Source organism: Brassica rapa, chromosome A08 (genome assembly GCF_000309985.2).
Source record: "Brassica rapa cultivar Chiifu-401-42 chromosome A08, CAAS_Brap_v3.01, whole genome shotgun sequence".
Taxonomy (NCBI): domain Eukaryota; kingdom Viridiplantae; phylum Streptophyta; class Magnoliopsida; order Brassicales; family Brassicaceae; genus Brassica; species Brassica rapa.
The window spans coordinates 4,894,085-4,909,656 of NC_024802.2; the positions used below are offsets into that span (position 1 = coordinate 4,894,085).

A 15,572-nucleotide genomic window follows, 5' to 3' on the forward strand; every position below is an offset into this window, starting at 1 on the left:
ATTTATAATATTTTAAAAAATTAAGTTGTCAATATTTTTTCAAATTTTTTATCAAAAAAATGTTCAAAATAAATTTCAAAATTAAGATATTTTTATATTTTTATATGGCATATAGTTTAATTTAAAATGATACATATATTTATATATCTTTTATTTTTGATATTTATTAAATGAGACTTTCAACTTATATTATTTTTTAATTATTTTTATCATGTCATAACAAAATTTTTAAATCATAGATCACAAAATTTGAATGTGAAACTTTTAATAGTTTTAGTAATTTATACTCACTTTCAAAAATTCAAAATATAATATATAAATAATTTTTAAAATTTTTATTATATAGTTACTATGATTGTTTAATTTATTTTAATAGCTTAAAATTAAACAAATATAATTATAATACACACTTATTTTTATCAAATCTTTATTATTCAAAATCATTAATTGTCATATATACTTTAGCCACATTAGGCAATTCCGTAATCTTATTTAAAGAAATAACGAAGCACATTTCATAATGTATTTATTGTGGTTTAATAAAAAACTTATTATATATTTAGATGGACCAACCTATTTATCTAAGGATTCTAAGAATCATTCCAGTGATGACATGTGGCTACAAAAAAATGTTGCAATGCTTCTCAAATAATATATAGGGGATATGCATAAACTTATATAGAAATGACTAAACTTAATTCCTAAACTAATATGGAGTAATAAATTATAGATATTGATAAGTTTTATATTCTAATATATTGATATATATATCTTGATCTTGGATTTGGGTTGACCTTCTAGATCTTCCGATAATAGATGCCGATGAGAGTATGGGGAATTGACCTGTACAAAGATTCTAGGAGAGATGAGAGTTCGGAGAGTCTATGTTGAAAGGAAATGTGGAGTTGATGAAGCTATGGTACAATGAGATGGATGAATTTATAGAGATTTGCACTTTATTTGGTGGTAAGAAGATAAGAAAAGAAAAAGATAATATATTTTATATTTGTGTGGCTGTAATTAAATAAAAAAGAAACTATTTTACTTTTTTTTAATGTTGAAAACTATGAATTTGTCTCATACAAAAATTAACTAAGATTATCTAGTTAGGGTGAAGTTTGTGTTTAGATAGGGACTTGATGCTTTTGTTTTCATGAATGTCTAGAGCTTTAAGTGAGCTATCTAAAACATGAAAACTGCCCTATTATGTAAATCACTCTTTTTTATACTGAAATGGCGTATTATCCAACGTACTCCCTCCGTTTTTTAATATAAGTCGTTTTACAGCTATGCACGTAGATTAAGAAAACCATTAATTTTTATATTTTTTAAACAAAAACATCATTAATTATTTACCTGACCACAATTCAACCAATAAAAAAATAGAAGATATATTACTATTGGTCATACAACATTAATTATTAATAAATTTTACATAGAAAACTGAAAACGACATATAATTTGAAACAAAAAAGTTTCTCTAAAACGACTTATAATAAAAAACAGAGGGAGTATTATTCTATTTTATGCTTTTGTTTTCATTAATGCCTAGAGCTTTAAGTGAGCTATCTAAACCCAGAACAATAAAATCAATTCGTTGAACATAAAGAAAAGATGGAGAAAACTCCACAATTATGTTTACATGCATTCAATGCGGACATTATTGATGTGGTGATGGTTGGGACAAAGTACACATAGACACGGAATATTAGACGATAATCTCTTCTTTAATCTCTTGTTGACTTTGCTTTTCCCCATATATTTGTACTTCGTCTTCTTTAGTTTTACCCCATAGACCAATGTATAGTCCACACACCAACAAAAATGCTCCACAAACACTGCTCCATTTAAATCCCCAAGATTAAACAAACACATTCTCAACATCTGAAGACAGATACACATATATTGATATACTATATATAAATATGATATTCTTGAGAAAACGCACAAACCTTCCAAGATAAAGTGTTTCCTTGAAAAGGAAAGATGAGACGATGCATGTAATGATGAGAGCTAAAGGAGTGTAGAGTGCAGTGAATACTGGTCCTTTCTTCTCTATGGCCCATACTTGTAACCAATATGTGAATCCAGTTACCATAATTCCCTGTTTAAGTTTGTGTAGGAAGAAGACTTTCATATTATATATTATCTAAAGATTAGAGATGAAATTAGGTGGACATACACAATAAGCCATTGATAAAAGAGGTAAGCCAAATTCGATCTTCCAAACTGATGGACTTCTGTTCACTGCGACTGCCCAAACTGCGGTTTGCATACAACTGAAGACGCATTGAAGTGTTACCAGTCGCAACTTCGCTGTGTATTCTTTCATCACCTTGCTCTAACAACACAATTTTTTTGAAAAATATTTATTTTTCTTAGATTAAATAAAAATATCCATTGATGAAACTATTAACGAAAAACGACTTGGTTTGAGTGGTAAGTCTCTACGGACATACATTTTATGCTCCCACAAAATTAAAATAAAATAGAGGATCAATGATACCGAAGGGATCCTCACCATACCAATTACGTGGGTTCATCCATCCAGCCTAATCAATATTTGAGTGAGAGTGCCATGAACATTGAAACTATGGGCTTGAATTTATCACTTGTAATCTATTTTTCAGAATCTATATAGATATGAATATTTTTCAATTTTTATACTTAGTAAAAAACATATCCACACTATTACATAACGTCGCTTGCCTAGATGCAATAATCTTGTAATTCTGTTTTCCTACCTATACACAGGTGATAGGTTGTTGATTAATTATTATCTATCTTATTAAAACTCAAGTACAAATTTGGAGTGTTTGGAGACTTGAATAGGACTATTAAAAAAATTTGGAGTGTTTGGAAACATAAATTGTAGTCTTCTAAAAAAAAATTAATTTTGTTTGGAAACAAGGATAGTAGTATTAAGAAAAAAAAGAGTAATGGGCTTATGTTTTTAAGAAAAATTAAAAGTCCATCATATTATAAAAAACTATCTATCTGGGCGAGATTTAAAATATACGAAAACGGGTCAATCTAATCGCCTAAAACTTTTTCTTTTCTAAACTAACCATAAAACAAAATTTAAACTTTATACACATATTTCAAATCAAAATAATAATTTAAAGTTGATTTATATCAAAAATTGATTAAAAACTAATACATATATTCAAAAATGGATTTTTACTAAACTATTTTTCAATAACCATTATACAAAAATGTTGTCAATATATATAATAAAAATACAATACAAAGCCCAATTTGAAATACTAACTCAAATTATCGTTTTTATATTTCCTATTAAGTTTTATAAATATAATATATGTAATTATTTATATGATGGTACGTATAAAATACTATTAATTATATGATTACTTATATGATGGTACGTATAAAATACAATTAATTATATGATGACAGTATACGATATATAATAATGAATAGGGATGAGATTTCGGGCACCCATACGGGTTTGGTTCTGATCGGTTTGTGTTTCGGGTTTTCGGAGTCAAAAATTTAAGCCCTGTTAGGATGTTTCTAAATTTTGGTTTGAGTTTGATTCGGATCTTTGCGGGTTTGGTTCGCGTTTGGATAACCCATTTAAATTATTTTTAAAGTTTTAAATCATTATCTATTTTAAATTTCTCAAAATCTATAAATAAAATAATATATTACCTATAAATTTGAATAACATATGTCAGAATACCTAAGCTTAACATATCAATTGGTTTGATTTAAAATTTTGGATATGGAATCAATAATTATTTTAAGTATTTTTGGTGATTTGAGTATACTTTAACTATTGCAGATATTTACTTTTGACTATCTATATATAGATTTTCAAGTATTTAAACCAATTTAAAAGTATCATTCTTAATGTTTTATATACGTTAAATCTAAAAATAATTAATATATATATAAGTATATAAATCTATTTTTAGATAAATTCGGGTACCCGAATACTTCGGTTCGGATCAGATTTGGTTCTCTAAATAACAAAATTTTGAATAATTCGAATATTTAATCAATTTATGTTCGGGTTTGGTACTATATTTTCGGATCGGTATCGGTTCTGTTCTTTGGATTCATTTTGTAAAACCTTAATAATTACATAAAAAACAAATATCAACATATTTTTCAAAATGTACACCCGCGCGCCTGCGCGGGTCAAAATCTAGTATATGATTAATGATAAATACAAGTTCTGCTTTGACTCTAACTCTTTTTTCTTTCATAAAATAGACATTGACCGGTTCCTACTAATATTTAAATGTTCGGAAAAATAAATAAAACTCTCCTCATTTTAGATTATATATCTACAAGAATATTTCTTATGACTTTAAGTGATTTTTAAGGAAATACACATTAAGAAATAGTGTGGACTTGGATTAAGTTTTGTGCACTCGGATTAAGAAAATACAAACTTCTATACACTTTATCTTGGTTACATAAAAATATCATTAAATGAAATTAATTCAACCAATAAAAAAATCAGTATTTTGTAATTGGTCACAAAGTTTAAGTGGTATTAATTTCTATCTAAAATAACGAGAACTTTAATTATTTTGAAACACATTTTTTGCTCTAGACACCACTTAAAGTGATACGGATGGAATATTATTTTAGATTTTATACAAAATTTTAAACAAAGAGGGTGATTGGTTGAGGCTGTAGAAGTTGTGCACAGCCTTTTTAATTTCTACATCCATTTTTTAAAGCAATCATGTTTTTATTTTAAAAATTTAATCTGAAGCCAAAACATTATAAAAAGAAATATATTTTTGAAAGCACTTTCTCTAGCGATTTTATACAATGCTCTGAAAAATTTCTACAGCAAAATAAATTAAAGTTAAAGCTAAAAATCTAGAGTCTAAATCTTAAGAGTAAAAAAAATAGAAAGCCACAGCTTCTACCAATCACCCCCAAAGTTCCAGTTCACATCTTAATAGTTCAATGTTAATAAGAGAGATAAAATTATATAACATATTAATAAAATAGTATAGTAGAAACGGTAATAATATATATTAATGTATGTAATAAGAAAATCTTTAAACAACATATATAATGATACTAATATGTAAAATATCTAACCAAACCGATATCACCGCTCCGTTGCCAATAATCACCAATCATAAAAGTTTGAACAAATAGTCTTTTTTTCTCATACCGTGGTGGAGGGTGAATTAGGTTTCGAAATAAATTATTTTTTCAAATAGCTTATTAGTTTATTTTCTGCATATTACTTTATTACTCAAATTTTAAAAAAAAAATTGGCAACAAATTCAAAGTGGTTTAAGTAACCAAACCAAAATAAAACACAATGAATATAAATTCAGTAAATTATAAGGATGAAAATTTCGATAACTTAATATTTCAGAAAAAAACTTTGTAATATATAAATCAGAACTAAGTTTATATGCGTTTAATTAAACTGCTTAAATTTTTGACATTTTACCTCTTACCTTACTAAAATCAATTTAAACACACACACAATTCGAGCAAAAAATGATGAATTCTGCTACAAAAGTGTACCACAAATCGGTTCAAAAAAAAGTGTACCACAAAAATAAGTATACATATTAATAGATAACCATACGTATAAATTTGGAAAAAAAAAAGTGTTGGATAACCGAATATAACTGATGTTTCTGTATAATATTATCATATCATATAAAACAGTGCGTCATCGGAGTAAAATAAAATGGTGTTTTTTTAAGAAGATCAATACTATTAAAACAGAAGCAATTTTTATCTATTTACATATAGTCTAGGTTGGACCATTATATTTAATTATATTTCCTATTATTTCTATTCATATCTAATTTAATTGTTAAATATACATCATACCTAAAATTAAGGAACTAACTAACTAATCTATTATTTTTTAAACTAATGAATTTAATTTATATTAATTCGAAATTCAAATAACTAATCAATTATATTTTAGTTATTAATGTAATAAATAATTATATATATATATATCTATTCATTCATATATATACAACTATATATTAATCCAAATGCAAAAAAAAAAACAAATTGTTCAAAACCCTCACCAAATACATAAAAATATAATTCTTATAGTTAGAGTATTAAAATATATATAAATATATATTATAAAATAAATATTAATAGTAATTATATGATGAAACATGTTACTATTGATAGTTTAATGAATATATTTTTTACGGGTTACTCAAACAGACATGTAATATATATATCAAATATATACCAATTGAACAAATATATTAACACAAATATATCATAAAACATTACAATTAATATAAATTGAAGCTAGAGAGTAAGAGTCAATATTTTAATTTCTTAAAAAGATAATTATATATATAAATTATAAAAATTAAGAACTAAATATAATAAAAATATATATCAAAATTAAAATAATAAATATTTACATTTCTAATGCGAATAATGAAATTAAATTTTAAATTTTAAATAAGCCATAGACAAAACATCAAAAAGTATCTAATAATATGTGAATAACAAAAGTAAACTAACTAAATAAACAATTATATTTTTTTTTGCAAACTTAAATTATTAATTTGTAATAGACGTATACATATTATTGATGCTCAAATCTATTTTATTTTTAGTATGCATCCACTCAAATATTAATCCATTAGCAAGATGGAATTTTAGTTGGACTAAAATTGTATTAAAATTGGAATACCAATTTCATAATATATTCACTATTCATCTGAACATTCATGAATATATATTACAATACTCTAAATATAATAATAAATCAAACCGGATTACATATTGGGTCATCTATCAGTTCAACCGATAACCAGCTCTCGGGTTTTAACAGTTGTTACGGGTTTTATAGAATTTTTAAATAACAGTTTTTTTTTTGAAAACTAAAATGGATTACATACGAACCACCGAATTTGGCAATTTAACTGCGGGTCGGGTCGGATTTCAAAATATTGAATATAATTTTTCATTTGTAATATCTAAGTGTAGATACAATTAAAATACAAATTTATATCAAATAAATTTGGAATGTTTCGAAAATAATCCCGCGCTTTGAAAGCGCGGGTCAAAATCTAGTACACGTTTAAAAGACCATCTTTTATTACTTTTTTCATCTGTAGTTTTTTTGGAAAATATGATACTGTAATCATACTAGTCATTAAATAAGAAAAAAATGTAGCCATGATCTGGAGATGTGTAGAACACATATATAACTATTTATTTAGCAGACTAGAACCCATATCATATAATATTATTGTCTTCGTTGTGAACAGTACTGTGAGTCTGTGATAACCCAATTATATATTGAGCAATGATTAATAAACTAGAATGGGGGAATCAGTACGCTGTACGCAACTAGTGACAGTGAGTGAGTGGCGTACCTGCAATACAATCCACAAACACCAGCAGGTATTGGCGGCAAGCATAGTGATTGATCCTTTTACAGAATTTTTTGTTGATGGAACGGCTTTGTTTGGAATGGTCTTGTTGCTATAATGATTGATCAAACTTGGCCCTTTCACAAAGGCGAACACTAATGCGCCCAACATACCAACCATCGAACCAAATACTTTCGCTAGTCCGTATGACTTCTTTAACGTCACCGTCTCTAGTCTTCAAAAGTAATAAAAATGATTGGGTCAATTCAGGTTAGGTCGAGTTGGAAATTTATCAACTGAATTTTGTTGGTTTTACATATGTGAGTCTCTCTACCACATGTGTTTGAGAAAGTTGGAGTAAGAAAAAAAAAGAATAATAAAATTACTCAAATTAATAGTTTATTTGTCAATAGTTTACTTGATATTCACTCCCTCTATTTCATAATAAGTGTCATTCTAACATTTTTTTTGTTACACAAAAAGTGGCACTTTACAATTCCAATACAAATTATACTTAATTTCAGCTGAAAATTAATTGTAAACTGCATTAATTTTATAAGTAATTTTATATATTTCAAATACTATTAGTCAGAGAGCTGTAATTAATAACAACTTACATACTCCCTCCGTTTCATATTAAGTGTCGTTGTAGATAATTTTTTTTCGTTACAAAATAGTGTCGTTTTCGATTTTCAATGCAAAATTTATTAATTTTATGCAGTGATTTATTTTTCCATTGGTTAAATATGGTTAGGTGTATAGGTAATTGTGTTTTTATATAGGAAATATATAAAATTAATTATTTCCTTAATTTGCGTGCACAATGTCAAAATGATACTTAATATAAAACAGAGAGAGTATATTTTAGCAACTTTCTTAATCTGTGTGAAAAATATCATTGTGACACATATTCAGAAATAGAGGGAGTATGTTTTTTCACAGTAGAAAATAGGTGCTGAAACTACTACAAAATAGGTTCTGAAAATTTATATATTTTAACAACATATATTTATTTCTTAGAACATAATTTTATTTTATATATGTATTATAGTTAGTGGCAAGAAAAACTACTACAAACCTAAATATGTATAAATCTATTAAAAATAGTATTACGCTAATAAGTGAGTGGCAAGAAAAGTCATAACAAGATAAAGCTTGGTTTGTAGTTGGCAAGAAAAAAGGACTGGTTTAATATCGTTTATATATCGATATTTGCTTTAGGAATATTAAAAGAATTACTAAAATACATTAAAGTGATTTAAAGATTTTGTTTGATTACGATTCTTTAACTTTTATCATGAATAATATAAAACTAAACAAAAGTATGTCCCTCCCCTGAGATTTTTTTGGAAACACATTCTTTGATCAAAACATGCTGACAAGCATAACATAAATGAAGAGAGATAGAACCATTAGTGTAGTTTACCTGAAAAGAAGAGCCAATACGAAGGTGATAGAGGGAATGGCGTTGGTGGTTGCTGCTGCAAAAGTGGCCGTGGTGTTGTCGATGGCCACATAGTAGAGATTGAGACTTAACGTGAGTCTGAATTAAATTATCAATATATCAATATAGATTGTTAGACAACCAGTACGTGACATTGACCTGATTGATCAAATAGTCTTAACTTGGAAGATTTCCAACTAGTAGAAAACACACAAGACATGTATACCCGCATAAGGAGATCATGAAAATTTTCAGCAGCAAGACGAACGACAGAGGAGATGATTTGGCGCTGAAAAAAAACATACTATGAATATGAGAATATTCCAGTTTGATTCGTAGTCAGGATCAGCCTAATGACTAAATCATGTTCATTGAAGGGCCGTTGATATGGCGCTTTTCTTTCTTATGATGTTAAAAGGATGAGTTAAAGTAACAGAAACGAACAACCTTTCAAGGAAGAATGCGAAAGGGGACAACGCCAGAGCAGCGAAGGCTTGTCGATAGAAAACAAAGACAAAAGGGTTGGTCCCTTGAGAGATGGCCACTTTTGAGAGCAATGGCATTCCTGCGTATATAATCTGTACAAACACCATTGCCATGTTGGCTTTGTGCTTCATCATCATGGAGTAATAGTGATGTATGTTTTTTATCGCCTTTTATTTGCTGAAACTCATCTTGCTTCTCTCCGCTATTTATGCTTTCTGTTTCGGTGGGCACTTTAAAGATTTTTTGTCTTCTTTTTGTGTCACTATTACAAATATGGACACGTGTACTTCCATCGAGATTAAATTCACAGGAGACGTTACAATCAAAACCGCACCTACATCTCCTCATAAACCCGAACAAATCATGCACTACTTCTAGCGGTGTATACATGTGTTTTATCTATGGTTTCGATTTGACATAAAGAGTAGTATTGTGGTATAGAATTTTGAATGATAAGTACCGATAGAAATGTGAGATTTCGAACAGGGGATAAATTTTCAGATTAGAGAAAAATCAGTGAAGAACAAGAGAGAGATAAAGAGAATAAATTCCTTAATTTTATTATTTAGAACATATTACATATTTTATACAGCTTGTAATATCACAATACTCAACATGCAGAGAACAAGAGATTCCAACATAAGATAACAAATGAAGTACATGCAGAAGACTTCAGTTCCCAAAGCATGTATTTATTTCTTTTTGTCAACGCTCTCCTCAAGTTTAAACACACTCTACAAGAAATATGAATTTGATAGTAGTAGAAAATAATATTTTTTTGTCAATCTGCTATAGTTGACATACCTAGTTTTAGATAGCGTTTTTATATTTAGAAACGCTATAATAGAATATTATATTTGGAAATGTTATGATAATGTATGTTTAATAGCAAAATAATTAAAATGCTATGTTTGGTTTTTCTAAATCCCTAAACTCTAAACAAATTTTTAAACCTTAAAATCTAAGTATAAACCTTAAAACTCTTATATTCTCGTACTATAACTTCAAATCTTAAATTTGAACTCAAATTTATTCTTTTTAATTTTAATATATTTCCAAACACACAAACCTTAATTCCTCAATCAAACTCTATACCCTAAATCCTAACATGAAACATATATAAACCATACATCCAATAGATATAAAATCCAAATCTTAATCACCAATACTTATATAGAAACTCTAACCCTTATACTTTCAAAACTTCTAACCTTAAAATCATAACACAAAACACTTTACACAAACTGATTATAAAAACCCCATTATGCAGTTCTGAAAATCATATAACCACAAAAATCTAATCAAAATTTATATTTCATATGTTAAATTATAATACCTAATCTTTACATTTAGGAAATTTATAAAACAATTAAAAAGAAATCTAAAAAAAAATTATTGTTTTTTATGACCATTGATTGAGGGCTAAATCTATTCTTTTATCTAACTCCAACCTTCTCTCTCATTGGTTAATTTTTCTTTCTCAAATATCACAATTCTCAGCTATTGATGCAATGTAATCCAAATGCCACAATTTAATCTTTCTCTTTCTCACTTTTCTTCTCCTATATGATTTTTCATTCTTCTTTCTTCAGCAACAACATCGAAGATGAACCCGATGAGGGAGAAGCAACTGGTTGTTGGACCACCATCGAAGAAGAGAAGATGGCACAGGTCTGAGTTCGTCGCTGTCGTCACCGGTCTCGAAATCGGAGGGAGCGTGGTGGTGCTTAGTAGCGAGGGTGAAGAGTTCGAGGTGGTGGTGGAGTTATGTCAAAGCAAAGCCCTCACATCATTGCAATGCTCATCTCTTTTGTGTCCCTTGATCGATACTCCCAAAGTGTAGCTTACACATTTATCTTTATACAGAAATGATATCAGTAGAGGGGTATGTCAGGTGCTATCAGTGGAGTTGTGTGAAGTATGGTAATGGTGACTAAGCTAGAGTGTAGTACATTGAATCATCTGAGGTTAGTATTGACTCATTACCACTTATCATATTTGCAGAAATGAGAGTAGTGATTTTAAAATAAGAGAGTCCCGACTGATTTCAAAAACCTCTTTCACATGACTACTCTATGTTTTGCTTGAGAACAAGCAAAATGGTAAGTTTGAGGGAGTTGATATACCATGGATTTTAACACAATTAGACCATGATATATAATTGTTTTAGAGTATATTAAATGTGTTTGGAGTCTGTTTTAGAGTATTTTTAGGTTCATATACGTTCTGGAGAACTTTGGTGATTATGGAGCTTTTCAAGGTGCATAACTGTACAGATGCGTCAAGTACAATTTAATCTTTCTCTTTCTCACTTTTCTTCTCCTATACGACTTTTCATTCTTCTTTCTTCAGCAACAACATCGACGATGAACCTGATGAGGAAGAAGCAACTGGTTGTTGGACCACCATCGAAGAAGAGACGATGGCACAAGTCTGAGTTCGTCGCTGTCGTCACCGGTCTCGAAATCGGAGGGAGCGTGGTGGTGCTTAGTAGCGAGGGTGAAGAGTTCGAGGTGGTGATGGAGTTATGTCAAAGCAAAGCCCTCACATCACTGCAGTGCTCATCTCTTTTGTGTCCCTTGATCGATACTCCCAAGGTGTAGCTTACAAATTTATCTTTATACAGAAATGATATCAGTAGAGGGGTATGTCAGGTGCTATCAGTGGAGTTGTGTGAAGTATGGTAATGGTTACTAAGCTAGAGTGTAGTACATTGAATCATCTGAGGTTAGTATTGACTCATTACCACTTATCATATTTGCAGAAATGAGAGTAGTGATTTTAAAATAATTGAGTCCCGACTGTTTTCAAAAACCTCTTTCACATGACTACTCTATGTTTTGCTTGAGGACAAGCAAAATGGTAAGTCTGAGGGAGTTGATATACCATGGATTTTAACACAATTAGACCATGGTATATAATTGTTTTAGAGTATATTGTATGTGTTTAGAGTCTGTTTTAGAGTATTTTTAGGTTCAGGTACGTTCTAGAGAACTTAGGTGATTATGGAGCTTTTTAAGGTGCGTAACTGCACAGATGCGTCAGACGTTTAGCTAGTATGGAGGCTTTTCCACGGTGCGATTTAGCTGATATTTTGACATAAGATAGATATTTGAGTTAGATATCCAGTGCCACCAGTTTTAGGTCCATCCAACGGTTAGATCTAAAATTAGGCCCGATTTACTGAAGAGTTGTACATCTGCCTCGCGAGAGGAAGCTATCGAGGATTAGAAGGAGTATCGATCAATGACACAGCCTTGGTGTCGATCGACACTGATTCCATAAGATGGGCCGGGCCTATTTCATGACTAACTTAAGGCCAGAAGTCACCATATATTACCAGAATACCCTTGGACGACCTGAAACCTTATTTTACTGTTTCTAAGCCATTGTTCACGGCTACGCTTCATACTTTGAGAGAGAGAGAGAGAGAGAGAGAGAGAGAGAGAGAGAGAGAGAGAGAGAGAGAGAGAGAGAGAGAGAGAGAGAGAGGGGGGGAGAGAGAGAGAGAGAGAGAGAGAAGAGAGAGAGAGAGAGAGAGAGAGAGAGAGAGAGAGAAGAGAGAGAAGAGAGAGAGAGAAGAGAGAGAAGAGAGAGAGAGAGAGAGAGAGAGAGAGAGAGAAGAGAGAGAGAGAGAGGGAGAGAGGAGAGAGGAGAGAGAGAGAGAGAGAGAGAGAGAGCTTTGGATTGGAGAGAGAGATCTGAACACTTTGAGACAGAAGATCTTGAACTCCCTTTTTCACTTTAATCTACTTTGTCTTTTGATTTATTCTATCGCAGTATTATTCAGACCATCATAATGTTTTATATGAATATGCCTGAGTAGTTCTATTGTTAGATTTAGGGTTCTTCAAAGTGTAATATATGGTTTGCTAAATATGTGTTATTGTTAGGGTGATTTAATTAGTTCTTCATCTAGTCGTCTTTACTAGATTTTCCCTCATCTTGATAACCAACAAACAACCTTTATTTATTTACTTGATTAAAATCATTACTGGCTAGCATTACTTCGAAAACAATAAATCTGTTGTGTAGTCTTAAAGTCTCTGTGGATTATATCCCTAAGTATTTCAGCTGAACCTCTTATTTGACAGAGTAGAGGTTACTTCTTAGGTATATAATTTGAGTGATATCACCAGGTGATCTAACAAAATGATACTAGTGGTCCTTTGCCAACACATGAAGAACTTGGTCGAGGTAAACGTCAACACGTTCCATCCGTTAAACTAAAAGACTATGTATCCTATAATACAAAAGCAATGGACTCCGCCTTAAGTACCCATCATGTCCCACTGTCTCCTTTCCTCAGTCCTCGTCTTCGGCCCAAGGTAATTCTTCGTACCCATTGACAAAATTTGTCTCTGATTCTAAATTTACTCCCAGCATCAAGCCGCCTTAGCAGCCATTACAGCTGGTGTTGAGCCAAAACATTTTAAAGAGGCTGTTGGAACTTACGTATGGGATGATGCTACGACAATAGAGGTGGTTTCTATATAAGAGAAACATACATCGGACATGTGGGATTTACCACCTGGCAAAGGTGCACTTGGAAGTCAATGGGTATACACATTCAAGTATAATATTGACGGTACAATCAAACGGCACAAAGTTTGTGTTGTGGTTGTGGGAAACAAATAGGTTGAAGGGAAAGATCACAATGAGAACTTTGCTCCAGTTATCAAAATGAAGACGGTTCAAACGTTTCTCCGGTTGGTCGCATCAAACCAATGGGAAGACTATCAAATGGATGTTAATAATGCTTTTTTTCATGGAGATCTTTCCTTGTTTCTGTCCCTCTCATCCTGATAAATTTTGCTGTCTTCGCAAGTATTTGTATTGGATTAAACAAGCTCCACACTGTTGGTTTAAAAAGCTTTCTGATGAGCTACTTAAGTTTGGCTTTATCTAGTCTTATGATGACTATTTTCTGTTCTTGTATACTCGCAAGGGAATGAAGCTGTGTGTGCTCATCTATGTTGACGACTTGTTTATTTGTGGTAATGAAAGCCATATGATTCACAAGTTCAAAGAGTACTTGGGTACATGTTTTTCTATGAAAGATCTCAGAACTCAAATATTTCCGGTATTGAAGTAAGTCGTGGTCTGGAAGGAGTTTTTCTTTCTCAGTGAAAGTACGAGTTAGATATTATTACTGTTACAAGAATTCTCGGCTGTAAACCAGATGCCACTCTCAAACAGATTCTTGATATCACTCAAATTACCCTAAGGAGTTATTTGTACTCTCTCAAATAAGATTTCGAGTTGTAGTACTTAGGAATCAAATTCACAGGGAGCTTGGACACACACTAGATCTAAATAGTTATTGATTAAGCTAGGCTAATAGATTATAAAATAGTAAATAGCAGAACAGAATGAACAAGCTAGTTGTTTAGTAAATTGATGAGTTGTTTGATGGAAAGATGGTTTGCTAGACTTAGGGTTTCTATTTAGGCAATCATGATTATAGTAGTATAGAGACTAAGGTTGGATATTCTAGAACTCAAACTAAGGAATAATCTATCAACTTCTATTTGTTTAGATTATCTATTGTCTAGATTTAAGACCTCAGCTGTCGCTTGTTGGTCTTGAGAAAGTGTCGATCGACGCTATCAACGAGCTGTCGATCGATACACCTCTTAGATCGTCGATCGATACAACTACTGAGTTGCCGATCGATGTTCCTTCTAGCAAGCTTTAGCGAGCGGGTTTGAACAGTTCACTAGGTTAAACTAAATCAGCTTCTGCTTGTTTCTTTCAATCCTAGCACAATCTAAACTAATCAGACAGAGAACAAAACTTCTGCTTGCGCCCAACTATCTATAGGAAAGGTCCTAGTTAGCTACTTTAGAACACATGCATTAAGAACAGTCTAGTTGATTCATATTTCTGACACTTAGAAATTATATATTTTGGGCAAGGTGAACTACTGAATATCTGAACCCTAAATCTAACAGATGAACTACTCAGACATAAATTTGTCACAGAAATCATAATCTGAATAGATGAAATAGAAATAGATATAAAAACCAAAGGAGTTCGAAGAGGACTCTGAAGGAGTTCCACCCTCTCTCCTAACCTAAGAGAAACAATATAATAAAGCTTTTCCGTCAATAATGGCTTAGAAAATACATAAGTAGGATTTTAGGTCGTCCATGGGTATTCTGATAATTTGTGATTGCTTCAGGGCTTAAGTCGGTCTTGATATATACTCGGCCCATGTTCCGGAATCACCATCGATCGACATCAGGGGTGTACCGTTGATAGATGTTCCT

General features: G+C 30.7%; 2 protein-coding genes across 6 annotated transcripts in view; one reads left to right on the forward strand and one right to left on the reverse strand.

The window, feature by feature from the left end:
- The window catches only part of LOC103833097, a 1,138,500-nt gene that overhangs the window by 759,994 nt on the left and 362,934 nt on the right, over window positions 1–15,572 (forward strand). The window lies entirely within an intron of this gene.
- Window positions 1,571–12,662, reverse strand: LOC103833142 (WAT1-related protein At1g43650). 2 transcript variants are annotated; one of them, XM_009109243.2, is made up of 7 exons: window positions 9,262–12,660; window positions 9,041–9,103; window positions 8,797–8,913; window positions 7,374–7,605; window positions 2,183–2,341; window positions 1,953–2,104; window positions 1,571–1,838 (listed from the first exon to the last, which is right to left on the reverse strand). In XM_009109243.2, exons 1-7 carry the CDS (start codon window positions 9,435–9,437, stop codon window positions 1,709–1,711), a joined length of 1,029 nt encoding a protein of 342 aa, XP_009107491.1. In that variant the 5' UTR covers window positions 9,438–12,660; the 3' UTR covers window positions 1,571–1,708. The 2 variants fall into 2 exon arrangements, with proteins under 2 accessions (XP_009107491.1, XP_033132455.1); XM_033276564.1 differs by having other exon boundaries at window positions 1,743–1,884; window positions 9,262–12,662.